Source organism: Heterocephalus glaber, unplaced genomic scaffold (genome assembly GCF_053883595.1).
Source record: "Heterocephalus glaber isolate CG9 unplaced genomic scaffold, H.glaber_assembly_v1.0 deba00000281, whole genome shotgun sequence".
NCBI classification, from domain to species: domain Eukaryota; kingdom Metazoa; phylum Chordata; class Mammalia; order Rodentia; family Bathyergidae; genus Heterocephalus; species Heterocephalus glaber.
The window spans coordinates 37869238-37888753 of record NW_028258139.1 but is presented as its reverse complement, the minus strand read 5'-3'; the positions used below and the strand labels follow the sequence as shown (position 1 = coordinate 37888753).

The window sequence follows — 19516 nt, the reverse complement described above, 5'->3', positions numbered from 1 at the left end:
CCATCATAGGTGATAGAGGTGTATCCTGTCCCAAGGGAGAGCCTTGGAACAGTGGATGCTGCTGCCTATCTACTTCCAAAAGTTTCTGTGAGCCAAGTTACTCAGGGTAGACTATCCACCTGTATTACAAGGTCAACTGTGAATGCATGGAAAACACCACGATCATCAAAGGCAGCAGGAACATGGACAAAGTACTTAACTTTTTCCTGGGGGATTTTATGTGCTGAGCCACCCAGGATGGGGTTTCCTGATATTTCCCAGAACTATCAGAGAGTCACCAGTAAGAGTTGATTGTCTTTCAGAGGTGGGTGAGCTGAGATAGTAAGAAAGCTGGCTAGTTACATCACAAAATCACTCAGGTGGACAGAGTCACCTGTACAGTAAGAGTGTGGGTAGTAAAGGTTGTGACATGGTTAAGGATCTTTTTCTTTGGCAGGACAACATTGTGGTAACCTGGAAGATCACTAAATGAGCTTCAAGGTCACAGCTTTTGCAGCAACAAACACCTAACATCTCTGTGACTGGAATGGGAACTGCCAGGAACTTCTGGTTTTATTCCTCTTACAAACCCAAGTCCCTATTCATTCTAAACTGATCTAAAAAATGAGAACAATAGATGCTGTGTGCTTAGTTCTTATTTTTATATGATCATTGTAAATATCTCCGCTCTTCAATATCCTGCCACATCCTCAATTTGCCTTAGCACCCTTCCTCAAACCTTTTAGCGAAAACACCATTGATTTTCCTTGCTTTGATCCTGCTTATGTAAAGAGAGAGTCCAAAATATCCTGTTGGAGTGACAAAGTGCTTTAAAAGTGGGAGTTAGAGTGTTACATATCTGCAAAATATATTACAAAATAATGAATGACACTGTAAATTGTTGAATTGTACATATGTGAATTGTACTTAATCAAAATTCTTGCAAGTTTTTTTTTTTTGAGTCATGACTTTCAAGATTCCCTTTAGGTAGTGTAGCTTCTGTATCCCTAGATATGTGTCACAAGACAGTCACCTTATATTTGCCACTGTTCTTGCATTTTTTTATATTGCTTACATAATACAAGTAGCCTGAAACTTGCTGGTCATTGAGTCCAAGCTAGCTGAAATCACTTAACCTTAACCAAGAAAGTAAATGCTCTTATAAAATCATGTCATCAATTACATTTGCCTTCTCTATCTGTTATGAGTTCTCATGGTTTAATCCATTTGATATGTATACTTTGATCAGTCCCAGTTAACTTTTAACTTTTGGTTAATTTCTCTCTGAATATAAGCATGAGTAACGGCAGAAAGTAGCACAATTTGAAAAGAAATACTTCATCTTATCAAGATCTCCATGAGATGGATCTCAGATCAGCTGCTGGTGCAATTGGGTTGTCATTTCAGCTTTGGAAGCTGTGGAAAGGTGCTGGTATGGCAGATGGAATATAGCCAATGGATAAATATAAAGAAAATAATAGAGGAGCTTATCCGGAAGGGACATGAGGTGACAGTTCTGAGAACTTCAAGTTTCATTTTTGTTGAAGTTAATTCATCATCTGGAATTAAATTTGAAACTTTTACTACATTCACCAATAATGATCAATTGGAAGACTTGTACATTCAATGAATCATTAAATGGATGAATATTGGATCAATAGATACATACTTGCCATATTTTCCAGTGCTGGAAGATATTATTAAGGAATATTTGGCTATTTTGGAGAATATTTGTAATGAAGTAATTTCAAACAAAGTCATGACAAAACTCCAAGAATCAAGGTTTGATGTCCTTCTTGCAGATCCCATTTCTCCCCATGGTGAGATGGTGGCTGAGCTGCCAAAAAAACCTTTTGTGTACAGTCTCTGTTTCCTGTGTTCCAACTCGGAAAAAGATGGAAGAGGGCTTATAGTTCCTCCATCTAATGTAACTGTTACTCTCTCAAGACTAGGTGGACAAATGAGTTTCATGGAAAGGGTAAAATACATGATATTCATGCTTTATTTTGACTTTTGGTTTGAAACGTTTAATGAGAAAAAGTGGAATGAGCTTTACAGTGAAATTTTAAGTAATTCATGCTTTTAAGTAGTAGAGTGAGGTCTCTAGTGCCTTGTGCCTTTGCAAGTGAGCTTGGATGAATGCAAAATAAGAGGACTTTGTCTTTTATATACACACGATCAAGTAAAAGGTAAAATTGTTTGTCAATCTGACAGATATAAAAATAATATGAACATTATGAGGTCATATTGCAGCCATTTGCCTGTAACTAATATAGCTCATTCCAGGAGGTCACACAATTCCACAGTGAAGCAGTCAGGCTTTAATTTTGCAATTTAATATCAATTTTCCCTTCTTTTAATTTTAAAATAAAAGTCATTAGGCTCCTCCCTAATGTTTGTATGAATGAAGACAAGTAGATTGAAGAGTTATGTTTCTAGTAAAAAAAAAATACTTAGTAGCATTGAGGGAACAGTATTCTCATGATTAAATCAGTTTCTTCACATAAAAATACTGTTTGTTTCTGTATGCCTAAAAGATCCCTTCACTCTTGTGAAAAACAGTGTTTTATTCCAGACTCAAAAATTATAACTTGAATATTCTAATAATGCAATATCTCATGATGGGTCTTTACAAATCATCCATTTTAAATGTTTAAAATCTGTAGAAATGTGAACATACAGGTAGTGGTTTTTTAATCATGTTTTTCATTTAAAAAACAATGATCCACAATCAAGTGTCAGCACTAATCTCTCTTTCTGTAATTTCTGCAAATTTTATGAGATGCTTTCAAATGCTTGTAAATGATAAATACATACTATTACATTCTTAATGTGAACTCAAAGCAATGGTAGGTACAAAAGACTCAGACGTAAACTTAAGGAAGTCATAGTTCACTTGGATCATTTATTAACTTGGTATGTGGTAGAAACTATGGATTTTCTAAAAAACTTGTTCCATGGTTATCATACAATTCAGTGCTTCAGTGGCACAATCATTTGGCATGTGGTACTTATAAGTTTATGGTATAATTATTTGACTCTAAAGTTAGAATATTTCTTTATATTTGTATCTATTATTTTGGAAGCTTTGGAAAAAAAAGGAATGCATGCTTAATTATATAATATATATTTTAATGACTAAAATTGAGAATATACTGAGTTAATATTGCAGACATAGTTTCTTTTCATTCTGTCTTTCTGAGACACAGTTGAACCATACATAAAATACAAAAATTTTATTGTTCATATATAAATATATTTTTGTCAATGAAGTTTATACATTATTCCCACATCTTTCAAAAATACTCAGTAGATTCACTCAACAATTTTGTAATTCTCCAAACTTTTCTGTTTTTTTTCCTTCTCCATACAGGAAGACTCACTACATTAACTGAGACAATGGGAAAGGCAGAAATGTGGCTCATTCAAAGCTACTGGGATTTGGAATTCCCTTGCCCCACCTTACTAAATTTTGATATTGTAGGTGGACTCCACTGCAAACCTGCCAAAATTCTGCCTAAGGTAAATACATTACTGTCTTTAGTTTTTCTTTTAATTTTTCATGAGAATGTTTTGCACTAGTCATTGAGAGTCTTAACTCACAGTGACAAAGATGTGGGAAAAGGGCAAAAGTTCCTTGGCAAGTAAAAACTCGTATTTCAGGAGGGAATGGAGCACATCACTGTAAGCCTAGAACTCCAGAGGCTGAGGAAAATGAACCACTACTTCAAGCAAGCCTGAGAAACATAGCAAATTGAAAGTCAACCTTGATTACGTAAGACGCCCCTGTTTAAAAAAAATATCATATTTCAATTTCTTTACAAGTATTTGCATTTCATTACCATTACAAAAAGAACATGAGATGCCTAGGAAGTAGTCCATTAAATTATGGTTTTCATTATTCCACATTTCATTTATTCCTTCCTTTAAAATCTATAGTGACTAATGTCCAACATCAGTAAATGTTAGATAAGCATAGAAATAATACAGACATTATATTTGCCATGCCCAGACATCTTGTATACTATTTGGAAAGACACGGTACAATTAAATAATAAAAATTACCAGAAATGTATTCTTATTAATTATATTGGTACTTTTAAGGTATACAATATGATGTCAGTCATCATTGGAAATTTGCACTTTTACATAATCTGTCATGGTTCTTATTTTTCCCCATTCCCCTGCTCTCTCTTCAACCCCTCCACTCCTCCCTATCTATGAAGACTATTGTTTCCTAATTTTCTTTTTCTCCTATTAATTCCATTCCCTTCTTTCTTTTCTCCTACCCCTCCCATTTCCCCTTCCCCTTTGTACCTTTTCTTCTTATTTCACATTATCTATTATACCTCTTAGTCCTCATTTACACTTTCAGTATCTCACACTAGAGAAACTATTCAGTATTTACACATGTGTTTACTATTTATTTCACTGAAGATTATGGCCTCAATGTGCATCCATTTACCTATAAATGTCTAGTTTCTCATTTTTTATGACAGAGTAATACTCCATTGTATAAAAAACCACATTTAATTTATACAGTCTCCAGTTGATAGGCAATTGTGTTGTTTCCAAGTTTTAGCTATCATGAATTGTGCTGCTATGGACATGGGTGCACATATATCGCTGTGGTATGATTCTTTTGATTCTTTGGGGAAGATACCCAGAAGGGAAATAGCTAGGCCAAATGGGATTTCCAGTCCTAGTTCTTTGAGGTATCTCCATACTGATTTCCACAGTGATTGCACCAGTCTACACTCCCACCAGCAGTGGAGTAGGGTTCCTCTTTCCCCATAGACCTGCCAGCATTTGTTATTGGTTGACTGCATGATAGCAGCTATTCTTTCTGGGGTGAGAGGGAATCTCAGTGTTGTTTTCCTTTCTTCTCTCGAATTACCAGTGATGTTGAACATTTTTTCATATGCTTATTTGCTATTTCTACTTCTTTGTCTGAGAAATGTCTGTTCATTTCAGATACCCATTTTTGGATTGGATCTTTAAATTTGGGAGGTCAGATTTTTTTAATTCCTTTATATATTCTTGATAGTAGACCTTTGTCTGAGGGACAGTTGTTGAATTTTTTTCCCACATTATGGGCTGTCTTTTCACACTGTTGGTGGTTTCTCTTACAGTGCAGAAGAATTTTAATAAGAAGAGATCCCACTTTTTGATATTTTGCACCAGTTCATGGGCAACTGAGGTTTTGTTCATAAAATCTTTTCCATGTCAATATCTTCAAGGGTTCTACCTAACCTCTGTTCCAGCCAGTTGAGTGTTTCTGTTTTAATATTTAGATCTTTAATCCATTTTGATTTTAGTTTAGGGCATGGTGAGAGATGTAGGTCTAGTATTAATCTTTGGGAAGTTAAAATCCATTTTTCCAGCACCATTTATTGAAGAAGCTATCTTTCCTCCAGTGAGGGTGTGTGGCTCCTTTGTCGAAGATGAGGTGGCAGATTTTCTCTGGAGTTATTTCTGCATCTTCTAATCTGTTCCACTGGTCCTCAGGTCTGGTTTTTGCCAGTACCATTCTATTTTTATCACAGTAGCTTTATAGAATAGTTTGAAGTTGCAGATTGTGATATCCCCTACCATGTCTTTATTGCCTGCTATTGCTTTTGCTATTCTAGGTCTCTTCTTGTTCCAAATGGATTTTTGGATCGTTTTTCCAGTCTGTACAGTATGCTGCTGAGATTTCAATTGAGATTGAATTGAATCTACATAGCAGTTATGGAAGCATGGGCATTTTCACTATGTTGACTCTTCCTACCTAGGAGCAACGGATGTCTCCATTTTCTGATATCCTCTTCAATCTCTTTTTTGAGAGTGCTATAGTTTTCAGAGTAGAGGTTTTAGACTAATTTTGCTAGGTTCATTGCTAGGTATTTCAATTTTTTGAATACTATTGTGAAAGGAATTGATTGACCAATTTCTTACTCAGTGAGTCTGTTGTTCGTGTAGAGGAAAGCTATTGATTTTTTGCGTGTTGACATTATGTCCAGCTACTTTACTGAATTTGGTTATTAAGTCTAGAAGACTTTTGGTGGAGTTCTTACAGTCCTCTACATACTGTATCACGTCATCTGCAAATTTTGATAATTTGACTTCTTTATCTCCTATCTTTATTCCTTTCATTTCATTCTCTTTTGTAATTGCTGTGGGTAATGTTTCAAAATATTATATTGAACAGGAATGTTGATAATGGACATCCCTGTCTTATTCCTGATTTTAGTGTGAAGGATTTCAGTATTTGACCATTTGGTATGATATTGGCCTTTGGTTTTTTATAGATGGCTTTTATTAGATCTGAAGTGGACTCCCATCTATTCCATTTTTTTAGGGTTTTTTTTTTTATCATAAATCCATGTTGGATTTTGTCAAATCCTTTTTCTGCATCTATTGCAATGATCATATGGTTTTTGACCTTGATTCTTTTTATATAGTGTATTACATGTATTGATTTACTTATGTTGAAATTTCCCTGTATCTCTGGAATAAATCCCACTTGTTCAGGTTGTATGATCTTCATGATATTCTGCACTCTATTTGCCAGTATCTTTCTAAGGATTTTTGCATCTATGTTCATTAGTGAGATTGGCCTGTAGCTGTCTCTTTTTTTGGTTGGGTCTTTCTCTGCTTTTGAAATCAAGCTGATGCTTGGTTCCATGTATGAATTTGAGAGTATGGCTTCCCTTTCAATTTCATTGAAGATTTTAAACATTAGTGGCAGTAGTTCCTCTCTAAATGTCTTGTAGAATTCAGCAGTGAAGCCATCAGGACTTGGGCTTTTCTTAGTTAGTAAGCTTTTAATTACATTTTCAATTTCATTGACTGATATTGGGTCATTTAGAATTTTTACATCATCTTCATTCAACTTTGGTAATTCACACATATCTTGGAATCTGTCCATTTCTTCTATATTTTCCATCTTGTTGGTGAATAAGTTCTCAAAGTGGACATTGATGATCCTCTGTATTTGTGCTGACTTCCTTGTAATTTCATACTTTTCATTCTTAATTGCATGGATTTAGGTTTTTTCTTTCCTTTTTTGATAAGGTTGACTAAATGTTTGTCAATTTTATTCTTTTGAAGAACCACCTCTTGGCTTCATTGATTTTTTGTATTGTTCTATTAGTCTCCATTGCATTAATTTTGGCCCTTATCTTTATAATTTCCTCCCTTGTATGAGCTTTGGGTTTGTCTTGCTCTTCATTTTCTAGAATCTTCAGGTTCAGCATCATGTTCTGTAATTGAACTCACTCTGTTTTTCTAATGTATTCACTGCTATGAATTTCCCTCCTAAGAATGCTTTCTTTGTGTCCCATAGATTCCCATATGTTGTATTGGCATTGTCATTCAGTTGTAGGAACTGTCTGATTTCTTCTTTAATTTCCTGTGTGACTCGTTGGTTATTCAAAAGTGTGTTGTGCAGCTTTCATGTTTTTATGAAATTCCTGCGGGGTTTTTTTGGTATTGACCTCCAATTTCATCACACTATGGTCTGATAATATACAGGGGATAACTCCAATTCCTTTGGACTTATGTAAACATGTTCTATGAGCAAGTATGTGGTCTATTTTAGAGAACAACCCATCTGCAGCTGAAAAGAATGTGTATTATGATTTCATGGGGTGGAAAACTGTAAACATCTGGTAAGTTCATTTTGTTCAAGAGTTTGAGTTCTAGTATTTCATTGTTTATTTTTTTGTCTATTTGATTTATGTATTTCATTGTTTATTTCATCCATTGTTTATTTTTTGTCTATTTGATTTATGTATTTGTGAGAGTGGGGTATTAAGGTCCTCACTAAAATTGTATTAGTACTTATATCATTTTTCATGTCCATTTGTATTTGTTTTATATAGTTGGGTGCATTGGAGTTTGACATATATATATATATATATATATATATATAAATGATTGTCATCTCTTCCTCTTGGATTGTTCCCTTTACAAGGATATAGTGTCCTTCTTTGTCTCTCTTAATGAGTGTGCGTTTGAAATCCACTTGATCTGCAAAGAGGATAGCTACTCCTGCTTTTTTTCAGATTCCTGTCATATGGAGTATTGTTTTTTACCCTTTAACTTTCAGTCTATGAGTTTTTTTTTAATTAAGTATGTTTCTTCTATGCAGCATACTGTTGGATCTTGCTTCTTGACCCATTCTGTCAGTCTGTTTCTTTTGATTGGTGAATTGAGACCATTAACATTGATGGTTATAATTGATATGTATCGAGTCATCCTTGTCATGACTTTTTCTTTTTGTTGCATTCTCCCCATTGGTGTTTAATATCTTGTTGTGCCTGATGGATCCATTCTGCAGGGCTTCCTGGTGTTGTGATTCTCATTGTCTTTTCCTAGGATTTTGTTAAAATTTTATGGAGTGCTGGTTTGATATTCATAAATTTCCAAAGTTGCTCTTTGTCATGAAAATATCTTATTTCTCCATCAATTTTGAAAGATAGTTTTGCAGGGTACATCAATCTGGGTTGGAGGTTGTTTTCCTTTAGGGCTTGAAATACATTGCTCCATGCTCTTCTTGCCTTATGAGTTTGTACTGAGATGCCTGCTGTGATTGTGATGGAGTTTGCTTTTTATGTGATTGGTTTCTTTTCTCTAACTAATTGCAGAATTTTTTCTTCTGTTGGGTTTCTGGAATCTTAACTATTATATGCCTATGTATAGAGTTTTGTTAATCATAGCTTGCTGGAGTCCTTACATGCCTCACTTATCTCTATGTCAAGTTCTTTTCCCCTTTTGGGATGTTTTCTGCCATTGCTTCTGTGAAAATTTTTTTTTATGTCATCTACACTTTCTCCTATTTCTTCCTTGACTCCAATCACTCTTATGTTGTTCTTCTTTGCATCATCTAGCAGCTGCTGGATTAATTTCTCATGGTCCCTTTGTATTTTTAAGAAATTTTTCTTCATATTTAGGCCATACTCTTAAGTGAAATAAATAGGACACACATGTCTAAATACTGAATATTTTCTCTAGTGTGAGAAACTGAAAGTGTAAATACGGATGAAAATGATTAAAATGAATAATTGATAATTTGAAATAGGAAAAGGCCTAAAGGTGTAAGGGTGGCAGGAGGGGAAGGGGGAAGGGAAAAGGGGAAAGGAAAAATTATGAGAAAAGAAAAACAATGGAAACAAAATCTAAGTAAATAGGGAAGGGTGGAGGGGGTGAAGGGCAGCAAGGTAATGGGGGAAAAATAAGAACTAAGATACATCATGTTCAGGTACAAGCACCCAATGATAAATGTAAATGTATTATATACCTAAAATGTATGTATATGTACGTGTGTGTGTGTGTGTGTGTGTGTGTATACATGTGTGTATATATATATATATATATATATAAAGATTGGTTCCAGGACCTTCAAGGATGCCACAATTTATGAATAATCAAATCCTTTATATAAAATGACACAATTTCTTCAAATAACCTTCATATATTCCTCTGTATACTTTAAATCATTTCTAGATGAATTATGGTGCCTAATAAAATGTAAATGTTAAAAAAATAAAAGAAATTTTTCTTTTCCTGGTCACTAATTACAATCCTATCTTCTATATCTGAAATTCTATCCTCACATTGGCTCATTCTGCTGGGTAAACTTTCAATGGGGTTTTTAATCTCCTGGAATTCTGTTTGCATCTGTTTTATGGATTTCATTTGTTTCCTATGTTGGGATTCCATCATATTCCTCAGCTCCTCTGTTTTTCTTTTATCTTTTTCCACTCTAGATTTATTAATCATGTATCATACTATGGTCTCTGTTGTTATCTGATAATTTTTTTTCATTTCATTTTTTTCAGGTCCTCTTTTTTTTCCAGTTCATTGAGACAAGTTGGTTGAGTATCAGATTGTTTGATCTTCTTCCCCTTTGGGGTTCCCTTAGGTGATCGGGTAATCTGGTTTTGGGATTTATATTATGTGTCTTCTCATTTCAACAGATGTAACCTGTTGTGTCTTTGTTGAGGGGCTGTTTTGCTCACCCAGTGGTGTCAAATTCTCAGCATGTCACTCACTGAGCAGCCTTTATTCTGCTGCTCACCAGTACACCAATTCCTGGGTTCAGAGTGGTGGCCCTGAGCTGATCTGTCATCTGGGTAGGCTTCTGGCTGGGGCCTGAGCATACAAGAGATGGTATCTAGTTGTGCCTCTTGCTGGCACCCCTTTATAGATCTTGTCTGGGAGGGCCTCTGGTTGGGGACTGTGCACCTCAGTTTCTGTTGTCTGCACAGGCTTTGGGTAGGGTCTCCTCACACTTATTTATGGTATGGGGGTGCACCTCTGGCTGCAGCCCATGTGTCCATGCAGCCCCTTTCAGAAGTATATTTTTAAGGAGAAGCATTATAATATTAAGAAATCTTTCAGTTGGGATTATAAACTATCCCATTAAAGTTGATAGCAATCAAAAATTATCAAGGCACAGGAATAGGCCAAGTGGTCAGGGTCCAGAAAGATACAAAACAACTGTTGTTGAAATAGTAAAAAATAATTTCCAAAATCTACAAGCTTAGTTTATCATGATAATTTTGCTAGATAGGGAATTTAGAACCAGATAATGAAGTGCAAAATATCTGTCAAGCCTATCTGTAGTTCCCCCTTGTTATATGATCTTGGCATCACTGTTATCTGGCAGAAAGAGAATGGAGAAAAAGTCCACTGTATATGAATTAAAGAACTCATAGTTCCAATGATTTTTCTGAAAATCAATTAGATGTGAATTACAAAATAATTCTGGAGTATAGTGACATTCTTTATGAAGGGACACAAAATTCTAATGTATTTTAAGTTGACATTATACTTCTATGATATATGTAGAAATGAAGCTTTATTTTCTAGTGTATATATGATGTTTTAAAAAATCCTTTTTGTTTACATTCTTATTAGCAGCAATATAAAACTAAAACCTAATTATGTGGTAAAAATCCAATATCCTCTGTGAATATAATTTATCTAGACTGTGCAAGAATTCAAGTCAAATATTTGAAGCATTATTACTCTCTATACTAAACAATATACCCATACACTTGAAAGATTTCATGATTAAAAAGCAACAGTTTTAGTATGAGCAGGAAATAGCAGAAGCAGATAAAGAAGACAAAGAGAACACTGAAAAACATTGTAATGGCAGAAATTTCTAATGATAACTGGTACTACATTGGACAAAATAGAAATATGAAAATGAAGTCTTAACAACATTTATGCCCTTTGGCTATATAGGATACTCATTTGAATGTATGCAAAGAAAAATAATCAAGATACACAAATTAAATCTATCTGGTAATTATTTATAAAAGTATAACTTGGAAGTAAACATCTAGAACATCTAAACATCTAGAACTGTGAAATGATTAAATTACAAAATGTATGTCTAGCATACCTTCATAATTGTTTTATATAAGAAATATTGATAACACTAAATCAGCCATAATAGAAACTTCAGATTAAATAAAATATATATGTGTATGCCACACCATAGTAATATTTCATCAAAATCTTCAATAATAAATCAGCCGTAGCAATATTGTGAGATGAAAACAAGGGAAAAGAAAATGAATAATGTCACTCTCTTTTTCTAGGATAAAATGGAAACATAAATGAGAACTAAAATTTCTAATGAATGTCATGTAAAATACATTAAATATAAAGCTTTAATTGTAGAAGAAATACTTGTTTGGAATACTGACTGCACAAAAATATCACTAACATTACTCCTTGTATAACTTAATCTAAAATGCTGAAGAGGGTGAACATTGTCTTACTTATATTTTACCAGAGCTGCTCCAATAATTGCTGTTGATTCTTGATTTTATCATTTTTTAATTACAGAGTTTTGAATAGTGTTTGCTGTGGTGCCTTTTTTTTTTTTTTTTTGAGCCAATTCTGTCTTCACAAGAAATGGAAGTTTTTGTTCAGAGCTCTGGGAAACATGGTGTCATGGTATTTTCTCTGGGATCAGTGGTCAGAAACATGACAGAAGACAGGGCCAATGTGATTTGTTCATCCCTTGCACAGATTCCAAAAAAGGTTGGTAAAATGTCTCATTGGCAAGCATCCAATAAAGAAGTCATTAAAGTCTGTAAATGTTTGATTTAATAAACTTGCTCTTCTTCCTTGCAGGATTGTTGAAGTCACTGTATACATTAGTAATGTTTTCATAAAGTGCTAAATTTTACTTATTAATGTGCTATCATGATAACATTATGCAGGTATTGAAAATGGTTTGGAATAAACCATGCAGGTTAGGATTTCCATGATCTCTTAGCCTCTTTATCCTAATTTTGGAGACATTTTTAGTGTACATTTTAGGGGGATATTCAGAGCAGATGAAAGGACAGGAGACCAATTCAAGACCCATGTACCTACCCAGCCATATTAACTGAAAATGAGGAAAACTAGTCTGAGTGGGCCCCACTCATAGCTGAAGTAGGAAGATGTAAAAAAGATGGAGTGGAGATGGCTTCTTCCCTTATGGTGAAACCCATGTATTGTAAAATATGATTCCCAAGGACTTTGCTTTTATCCTATCAGTTTAACGTCATCCCAATCAAGAAAGCTAAAGGGAAATAAGAGTCAACAACAGTGCTGGAACAACTGGATATCTGTCTTTTTGGGTTTTTTTTTTTCCCCATTAAGTTTGTTGGTACATTTTAGGTATAAAATACAGTTACATTCATCATTGGGATCCTGTACCTTTACGTGAGTATCTTGGTTCTTTTGATTTTCCCCTTCCCCTACCCTCCCTTCAACCCCTCCACCCTTCCCTATTTCCAAAGACTTTGTTTCCATTTTTTTCCTTTCCTCATATTTTTTCTTTTCCCTTCTTTCCTTTCCCCTACCCCTCCCAATTCCCCTGTTCCTTTAGATCTTTTCTTCTTATTACACAATATCAATTATATATTTTTAAATTACAAAATCAAGATCTAGGAGACATTACTACAGATTTTACAGAATTTAAAAGGATATAGAAATCATATTTCAAAAATCTGTTTTGAAATAAATTTGACAACTTCTAAGAAGTACTTTGAAAGACAAATTAATGAAACTAACTCTGGAGGAAATATAAAATTTGAATAGCACCTATTAAAGAAAGTATATTCCTAGCTTGAAAACCTACCTATATGACAACAGCAGGCTCATATACATTTTAACTGATAAATTATATCAAACAATTAAAGCAGAAAAAGGAGGAACACTTCTCCCCTCATTTTAGGAACTCAACATTATGCTAATCCTAAAACTGGATAAAGATAATAAAAGAAAAACTATGAACATAGAAAGAAATTTGTTTAACAAAACAAACTATTAGAAGTCAGATCTGGCAGTATGTAGAAACTGGTTTTGTTATAGGGATAGCAGTGTTAGTTTAGCATTGGAAGATCCATCCCCAAAAGTCATCATTTTAACCAAGGAAAGGAAAAAGCCATATGATCTTGTAACTAGTTGGAGAAAAAGTATTGGCCTAAATTCTACAGCTGTTCATGGTAAAAGCTATCAGGAGACTAGAAGTAGAATAGAATCTTCTCAACAGATTAAAGACATGTACTCCATACCTCCAGCGAGAATGCCTTATATGAATGGAGAAGTTACAACGCTTTCTCCTTAAGGTGGGGAACAAGGGCAGATATGCTTACTCTTCATCTGTCCATTAAACTTTGAAACCTAGGCCCCGCCAAAATAGTCTGACAATAAAATGACACAATTAGGATAGGATTGGCAGGGTAAAAGCAAAATCTTTATATGTAGATGAAATGATCATCTACAGAGAAAATACTAAGAAATCTCTAGGAACCCCTAGAACTTGTATTTGAATTTAGCAGGATTAGAAAACACAAGGTATATATAAAAATTCAGGTCTGTGTATACTTGCTATAAATGAAGAATTGGATATTGAAATTTAAAAGTTATGTAGGAGCACAAAGGACCTAGAAAACTTAAAAACAAAAGCAAAAACAGTGTTGGAAGATGTTTAGTACCTAATTTTAAGAATTTTTCTAAAACTACAGTAACCAAGGCAGTGTTGGTGTAAGGAAAGACATATAGATCATCTGAATAAAACAGAGAATCTAGAAATAGAACCACACATACATGGTCCACTGAGTTTTGAAAGATTATTTAACATTAGCATTTTATAGAAGATAAACTCAATTCAAGAGCCAAGGAAAAGATAATGTTTTCAGCAAACAGCACTAGAACACCTGTTATCTGTATGTAAAAAATTAACTTCAACCCTTTATTTCCATACATGAAAATAACTTGAAGGGATCCTTGCACTTACATATGAAAGCCTAAAATATAAAACTTTTAGAAGAAATTATAAGGGAAAATGTTTATGAACTCAGGGTAGGCAAGAACTACCTAGTATACAAAAGACATGATGAATAAAAGAAAAAAATTAATAAATGAGATTCCATCAAAATTTAGAACTTTAAATGACAACATTAAAATGAAAAGTAGTCCTTAAACAGACCATATTTACAATACATATAACCTATGGCCAGAATATATAAAGAATTCTTAGAGCTCATTAATAGACAACCCAATTAAAAAGTAGACATAAGAAGATGATAAATAGCCAGTACAGCATAAGGAAAGGTGTGCAACTCTAGAATCAGAAAAATACTAATCGGTACAATAACAAGATTGAATTATACCCTCATTAGGGAGATGAAGTTAAACATTTTAAAAGCCTTGTCATGACTTTTTCTTTTTGTTGGATTCTCCCCCTTTGCATTTAATTTGTCATGCCCAATGGATTCATTCTGCTGGGTTTCCTGGGGTTGTGATCCTCATTGTCTTTTCCTAGGGTATTCTCTAAAATTTTTTGGAGTGCCAGTTTGCTATTCATGAAGTTGCTGAGGTGCTCTTTATCATGAAAGTATCTTATTTCTCCATCAATTTTGAAAGATAGTTTTGCAGGGTACATCAATCTGGGTTGGAGGCTGTTTTCCTTTAGGGCTTGAAATACATCACTCCAAGCTCTTCTTGCCTTGAGGGTTTGCATTGAGAAGTCTGCTGTGATTCTGATGGGCTTTGCTTTGTATGTGATTTGTTTCTTTTCTCTCACTGCTTGTAGAATTTTGTTCTTCTGTTGGATTTCTGGAATCCTAACTATTATATGCCTATGTGTAAATTTTTTTTGATCAAGGCTATTTGGAGTCCTATATGCCTCACTTATCTGTATGTGAAGTTCTTTTCCCCTCACTGGGAAGTTTTCTTCCATCACTTCTGTGAACAGTTTTTTTATGTCATCTGCATTCTCTCCTCTTTCTTCATCGACTCCAATCAATCTTAAGTTATTCTTCTTTGCATCATCTAGCAGCTGCTGGATTGATTTCTTGTGTTCCTTTACAATTTTAAAGCAATTTTTTTTTTGGTCACTAATTGCAATCTTTTCTTCTATATATGAAATTCTATCCTCACATTGGTTCATTCTGCTGCACAGACTTTCAATGGAGTTTTTAATCTCCTGGAAATCTGTTTGCATCTGTTTTATGGATTCCATTTGTTTCTTATGTTGGGATTCCAGCATGTTCCTCAGATCCTCTATTTTTTTTATCTGTGTCCTCACTAGATTTATTAATGATGTCTTGCACCATGAGCAAAATCTTTGCTGTTATCTGAGTAATTATTTCTGATTTTATTTTTCCCAGGTCCTCTTTTGTTGCCAGTTCAGAGAGTCTAGGTGGTTGAGAATCAGATTGTTCCATCTTGTTTCCCTTTGAGGTTGCTGTAGGTGATCCAGAAGTCTGTTTTTGAGGGTTGTTTGTGTGTCTTCTCATTTCTACAGAGGGGCAGGGTGCTTCTGGTGCCCGTCTGGCTCACTTTCTCTGACCTAGGTGCTTGGGATGGAGGCAGGGAGCTTCCTTCCAGGTTCTGGGACTGGCTCACCTTCTCTGCCCTAGGAGCTTGGGATTGCTGTGGGGGAGCTTCCTTCCAGGTGCTGGGACTGGCTCATCTTCTCTGCCCTAGGAGCTTGGGATAGTGATGGGGGAGCTTCCTTTCAGGTGCTGGGACTGGCTCAGCTTCTCTGCCCTAGGAGCTTGGGATGGTGGCGGGGAAGCTTCCTCAGGAGCATGAAATTTTAAATACAGTCCTCATTTTAGAACAGGGCAATGAAATGCTTAGGCAATGGCAGACGATGTTAATCTCTGCTGTGAATACATTGTTCTCCATCATGGAAGAATAAATAATTATTTGAATAAAATTTAATCATTTAAAAATATGCAGTTCTTTTTAAAAGCTACATTACTTATGAACTGCCAATCAAATCTATTTCCTAAATGCAATTTCCAATGCCAGCAGTAGTGATAATACTATGGATTTTTCTTGAGAATGCCAGTTGAATCTTTTCCCATAATTAAGGATTAATACTTTTTAATACAAAAGAATTTACATGTACTTTACAAAATCAATTAAATGATTTCTGACCAAAAGCTGATTGTGTAGATTAGATAGTGTAAACATCTGAAATTATATTTTACACATCCAACTCTAATAAAGTAACTTCTGAAACAAGTTATGAGTAAACTATAATGATAATTTTAAAATACTGGTTCATATTAATATTAGAACAAGAGAGTTAGTATCACAAACATGTATATTAATGAAGATGCAAACCATTACACATATTCTTTATAAATTTTATGATTGCATAGCAATTTCTGATATATTTTCACAGCACATAGTATCTTATTTTTCTAAGTCACTATGTATGAAATATGATTACATTCAAAATGATTAAACATAAAAAGTATAGAAAATATTTGTATTCTATTTTTCTGAGTCTTTTTGTAGTTCTTAACATGTAGTCTCCTAGCCCTTATTTTAAAGATCTATTCTATGAAAGACGTTTAACTTGGTGGTCTCTAAATTTTTAAATTCAACATAGGTAATAATGCAGTCTTTACCAAAGAGATTCTTTGGAGATTTTATGGCAAGAAACTAGATACTTTAGGACCCAACAATGGTTTGTATAAGTGGCTCCCTCAGAATGACCTACTTGGTAAGATACTGGAGAACAAACGCTGCAAAACTAGACTAGTAAGGATGGTGGTAGCTCAAGATGGAAATAACCAGGGAACATTTGTTGTTAGAAAATCAAAACTAAAACCAAACTTCATTGTATATATTTGCAGTCTTAGGGGAACCAAAATGAATTGCAATAGTTGATTTTTGTTATCCAGAGAAACAATATTAACTCTTTAGTTCAGATCTATTTGCTTCTCAGGGAAGATTTTGTAATAATTTCCAAGACTGTCTTCCACCTGTCTTAACACAGAAATGGAGAACCACAAATAATACTCAAAATTTTACCTGATTTATTTTCAGCAATGCTGTGTACTATCTCGAAACTATAAAGCGCTTAAAAAGATCAGACCTCCCAAATTCAAAGACCCAACTGGAAAATGGGCATCTGCAATGAACAGACATTTCTCAGACAAAGAAGTAGAAATAGAAAATAAATATATGGAAAATGTTCAACATCACTGGTCATTCAAGAGATGCAAATGAAAACAACACTGAGATTCCACCTCACTCCAGAAAGAATGGCTGCTATCATGAAATCAACCAATAACAAATGCTGGTGGGGCTGTGGGGAAAGAGGAACCCTGTTCCACTGCTGGTGGGAGTGTAGACTGGTGCAACCTCTGTGGAAATCAGTATAGAGATACCTCAAAGAACTAGGACTGGAAGTCCCATTTGACCCCACTATTCCACTGCTGGGGATCTTTCTGAAAGAATTAAAAGAATCATATGACAGTGATATAAGAGCACCCATGTTCATAGCAGCACAGTTTGTGATAGCTAAAACTTGGAAACAGCCCAAATGCCCATCAACTGGAGACTGGATGAAGAAAATGTGGGGTTTTTTATAAAATGGAGTACTACTCAGCCACAAAAAATGAGAAATTAGAGACATTTATAGCTAAGTGGATACACATTGAGGTGATACTCTTAAGTGAAATAAATAGGACACACATGTATAAATACTGAATAGTTTCTCTGGTGTGAGAAACTGAAAGTGTAAATAAGGACTAAAATGTATAATAGGTAATGTGAAATAGGAAAAAAGGGGGCAAAGGGGAAGGAAGTGGGAGGGCTAGGGGAAAGGATAGAAGGGAATGGGATTAATATGAGAAAATGGAAAAATAGGAACAAAATCTTTGTAAATAGGGAGGACTGGAGGGGTTGAAGGGAGGGCTGGGCAAGGGTGAAAAATAAGAACCAAGAGAGATTATGTAAAGTTGCAAATTTCCAATGATGAAGGTCATTATATTGTATACCTAAAATATCCCAATGATTAGAATGAATAATTGATAATGCAAAATATGAAGAAAAGGTCCAAAGGGGTAGGGGCAGTGAGAGGGGCAGGGGAAAGGAATGAAGGGAAAGGAAAAATGATGAGAAATGGAAAAAATGGAAATAAAGTCTTTGTAAATAGGGAAGGATGGAGGGTGTGAAGGGAGGGCTAGGAATGGGGAAAAAATAAGAACCAAGATGCATTATGTAAAGGTACAGTTACCAATGAGAAATGTAATTGTTTTGTATACCTAAAATGTACCAATAAAAGAATTTAACAAAAAAAACCCAAACATTTTTATCATGACTTAATATCACACTTTATTTTGTACCAATATCACATCTTGCTCACTTGCACAACTTTTATATCAGGTATTGAATGAACTGCTCTGTAAGAGAACAAGTTCTAATATACAAATGATCCTTCTATAGCACATGGCTTATTTTATCACATTAGATGAACTTCTCCTGGCAATCATGTATTCATTACTACAGTCATATACAATGTTGACCAGGTAGCATACACTTTCTTTGCCAGTGAATTAGGTCCTTCTTTCTCTGAGATATGAAAGCAATATCACTGAAGTTTCATAGATAAAAAATCTTTATCAATAAAACACCACCTCTTTCAGTGACTCATATTGAACATTTCTCATTGTATTTCTAAGATTTATAACTAATTATTATGCTGACACTCACCTAATCTTAGGTTATCCCAAAACCAGAGCTTTTGTCACTCATGGTGGAGCCAACCATGTTTATGAGGCAATCTACCATGGAATCACTATGGTGGGAATTCCTTTGTTTGAGTTCTTCATGTGGTTTAGATGTTAGTCCTTTGTCTAAGGAGTAACTGGCCAAAATATTTTCTTGTTCTATAGGTTGTCTCTTCACTTTGTTGGTTGTTTCCTTTGCTGTACAAAAATTTTTAATTTAATATGATCCCATTTTTTGATTTTTGATATTATTTCTTGCAAAACTGGAATTTTTTCAGAAAGACTTTGTAATCACCTATGTCTTTGAGAATTTTATGTATTTTTTTCTGCCAGCCAATTGTTTCTGTTCTAATGTTGAAATTTTGATTCTATTTTAGTGTATAGTGAGAAGTATGGGTCTAAGTTCAATCTTCAGCATGTGAATAGACAGTTTCCACAGACCCATTTTTTGAAGAGTCTATCTTTTCTCCAGTGAGGGGACTTGGTCTCTTTGTCAAAGA

At 34.4% G+C, this 19516-nt stretch overlaps 1 protein-coding gene across 1 annotated transcript in view; it reads left to right on the top strand.

Moving 5' to 3' along the window:
* The first annotated feature begins 1336 nt into the window (after window positions 1-1336).
* The window catches only part of LOC147830289 (UDP-glucuronosyltransferase 2B13-like), a 45154-nt gene continuing 26974 nt past the window's right edge, over window positions 1337-19516 (top strand). The window contains 5 exon segments of the mRNA XM_087185363.1: window positions 1337-2048; window positions 3353-3501; window positions 11875-12024; window positions 16915-17002; window positions 19010-19129. Of these exon segments, the coding sequence (XP_087041489.1) occupies window positions 1337-2048; window positions 3353-3501; window positions 11875-12024; window positions 16915-17002; window positions 19010-19129 (1219 nt within the window).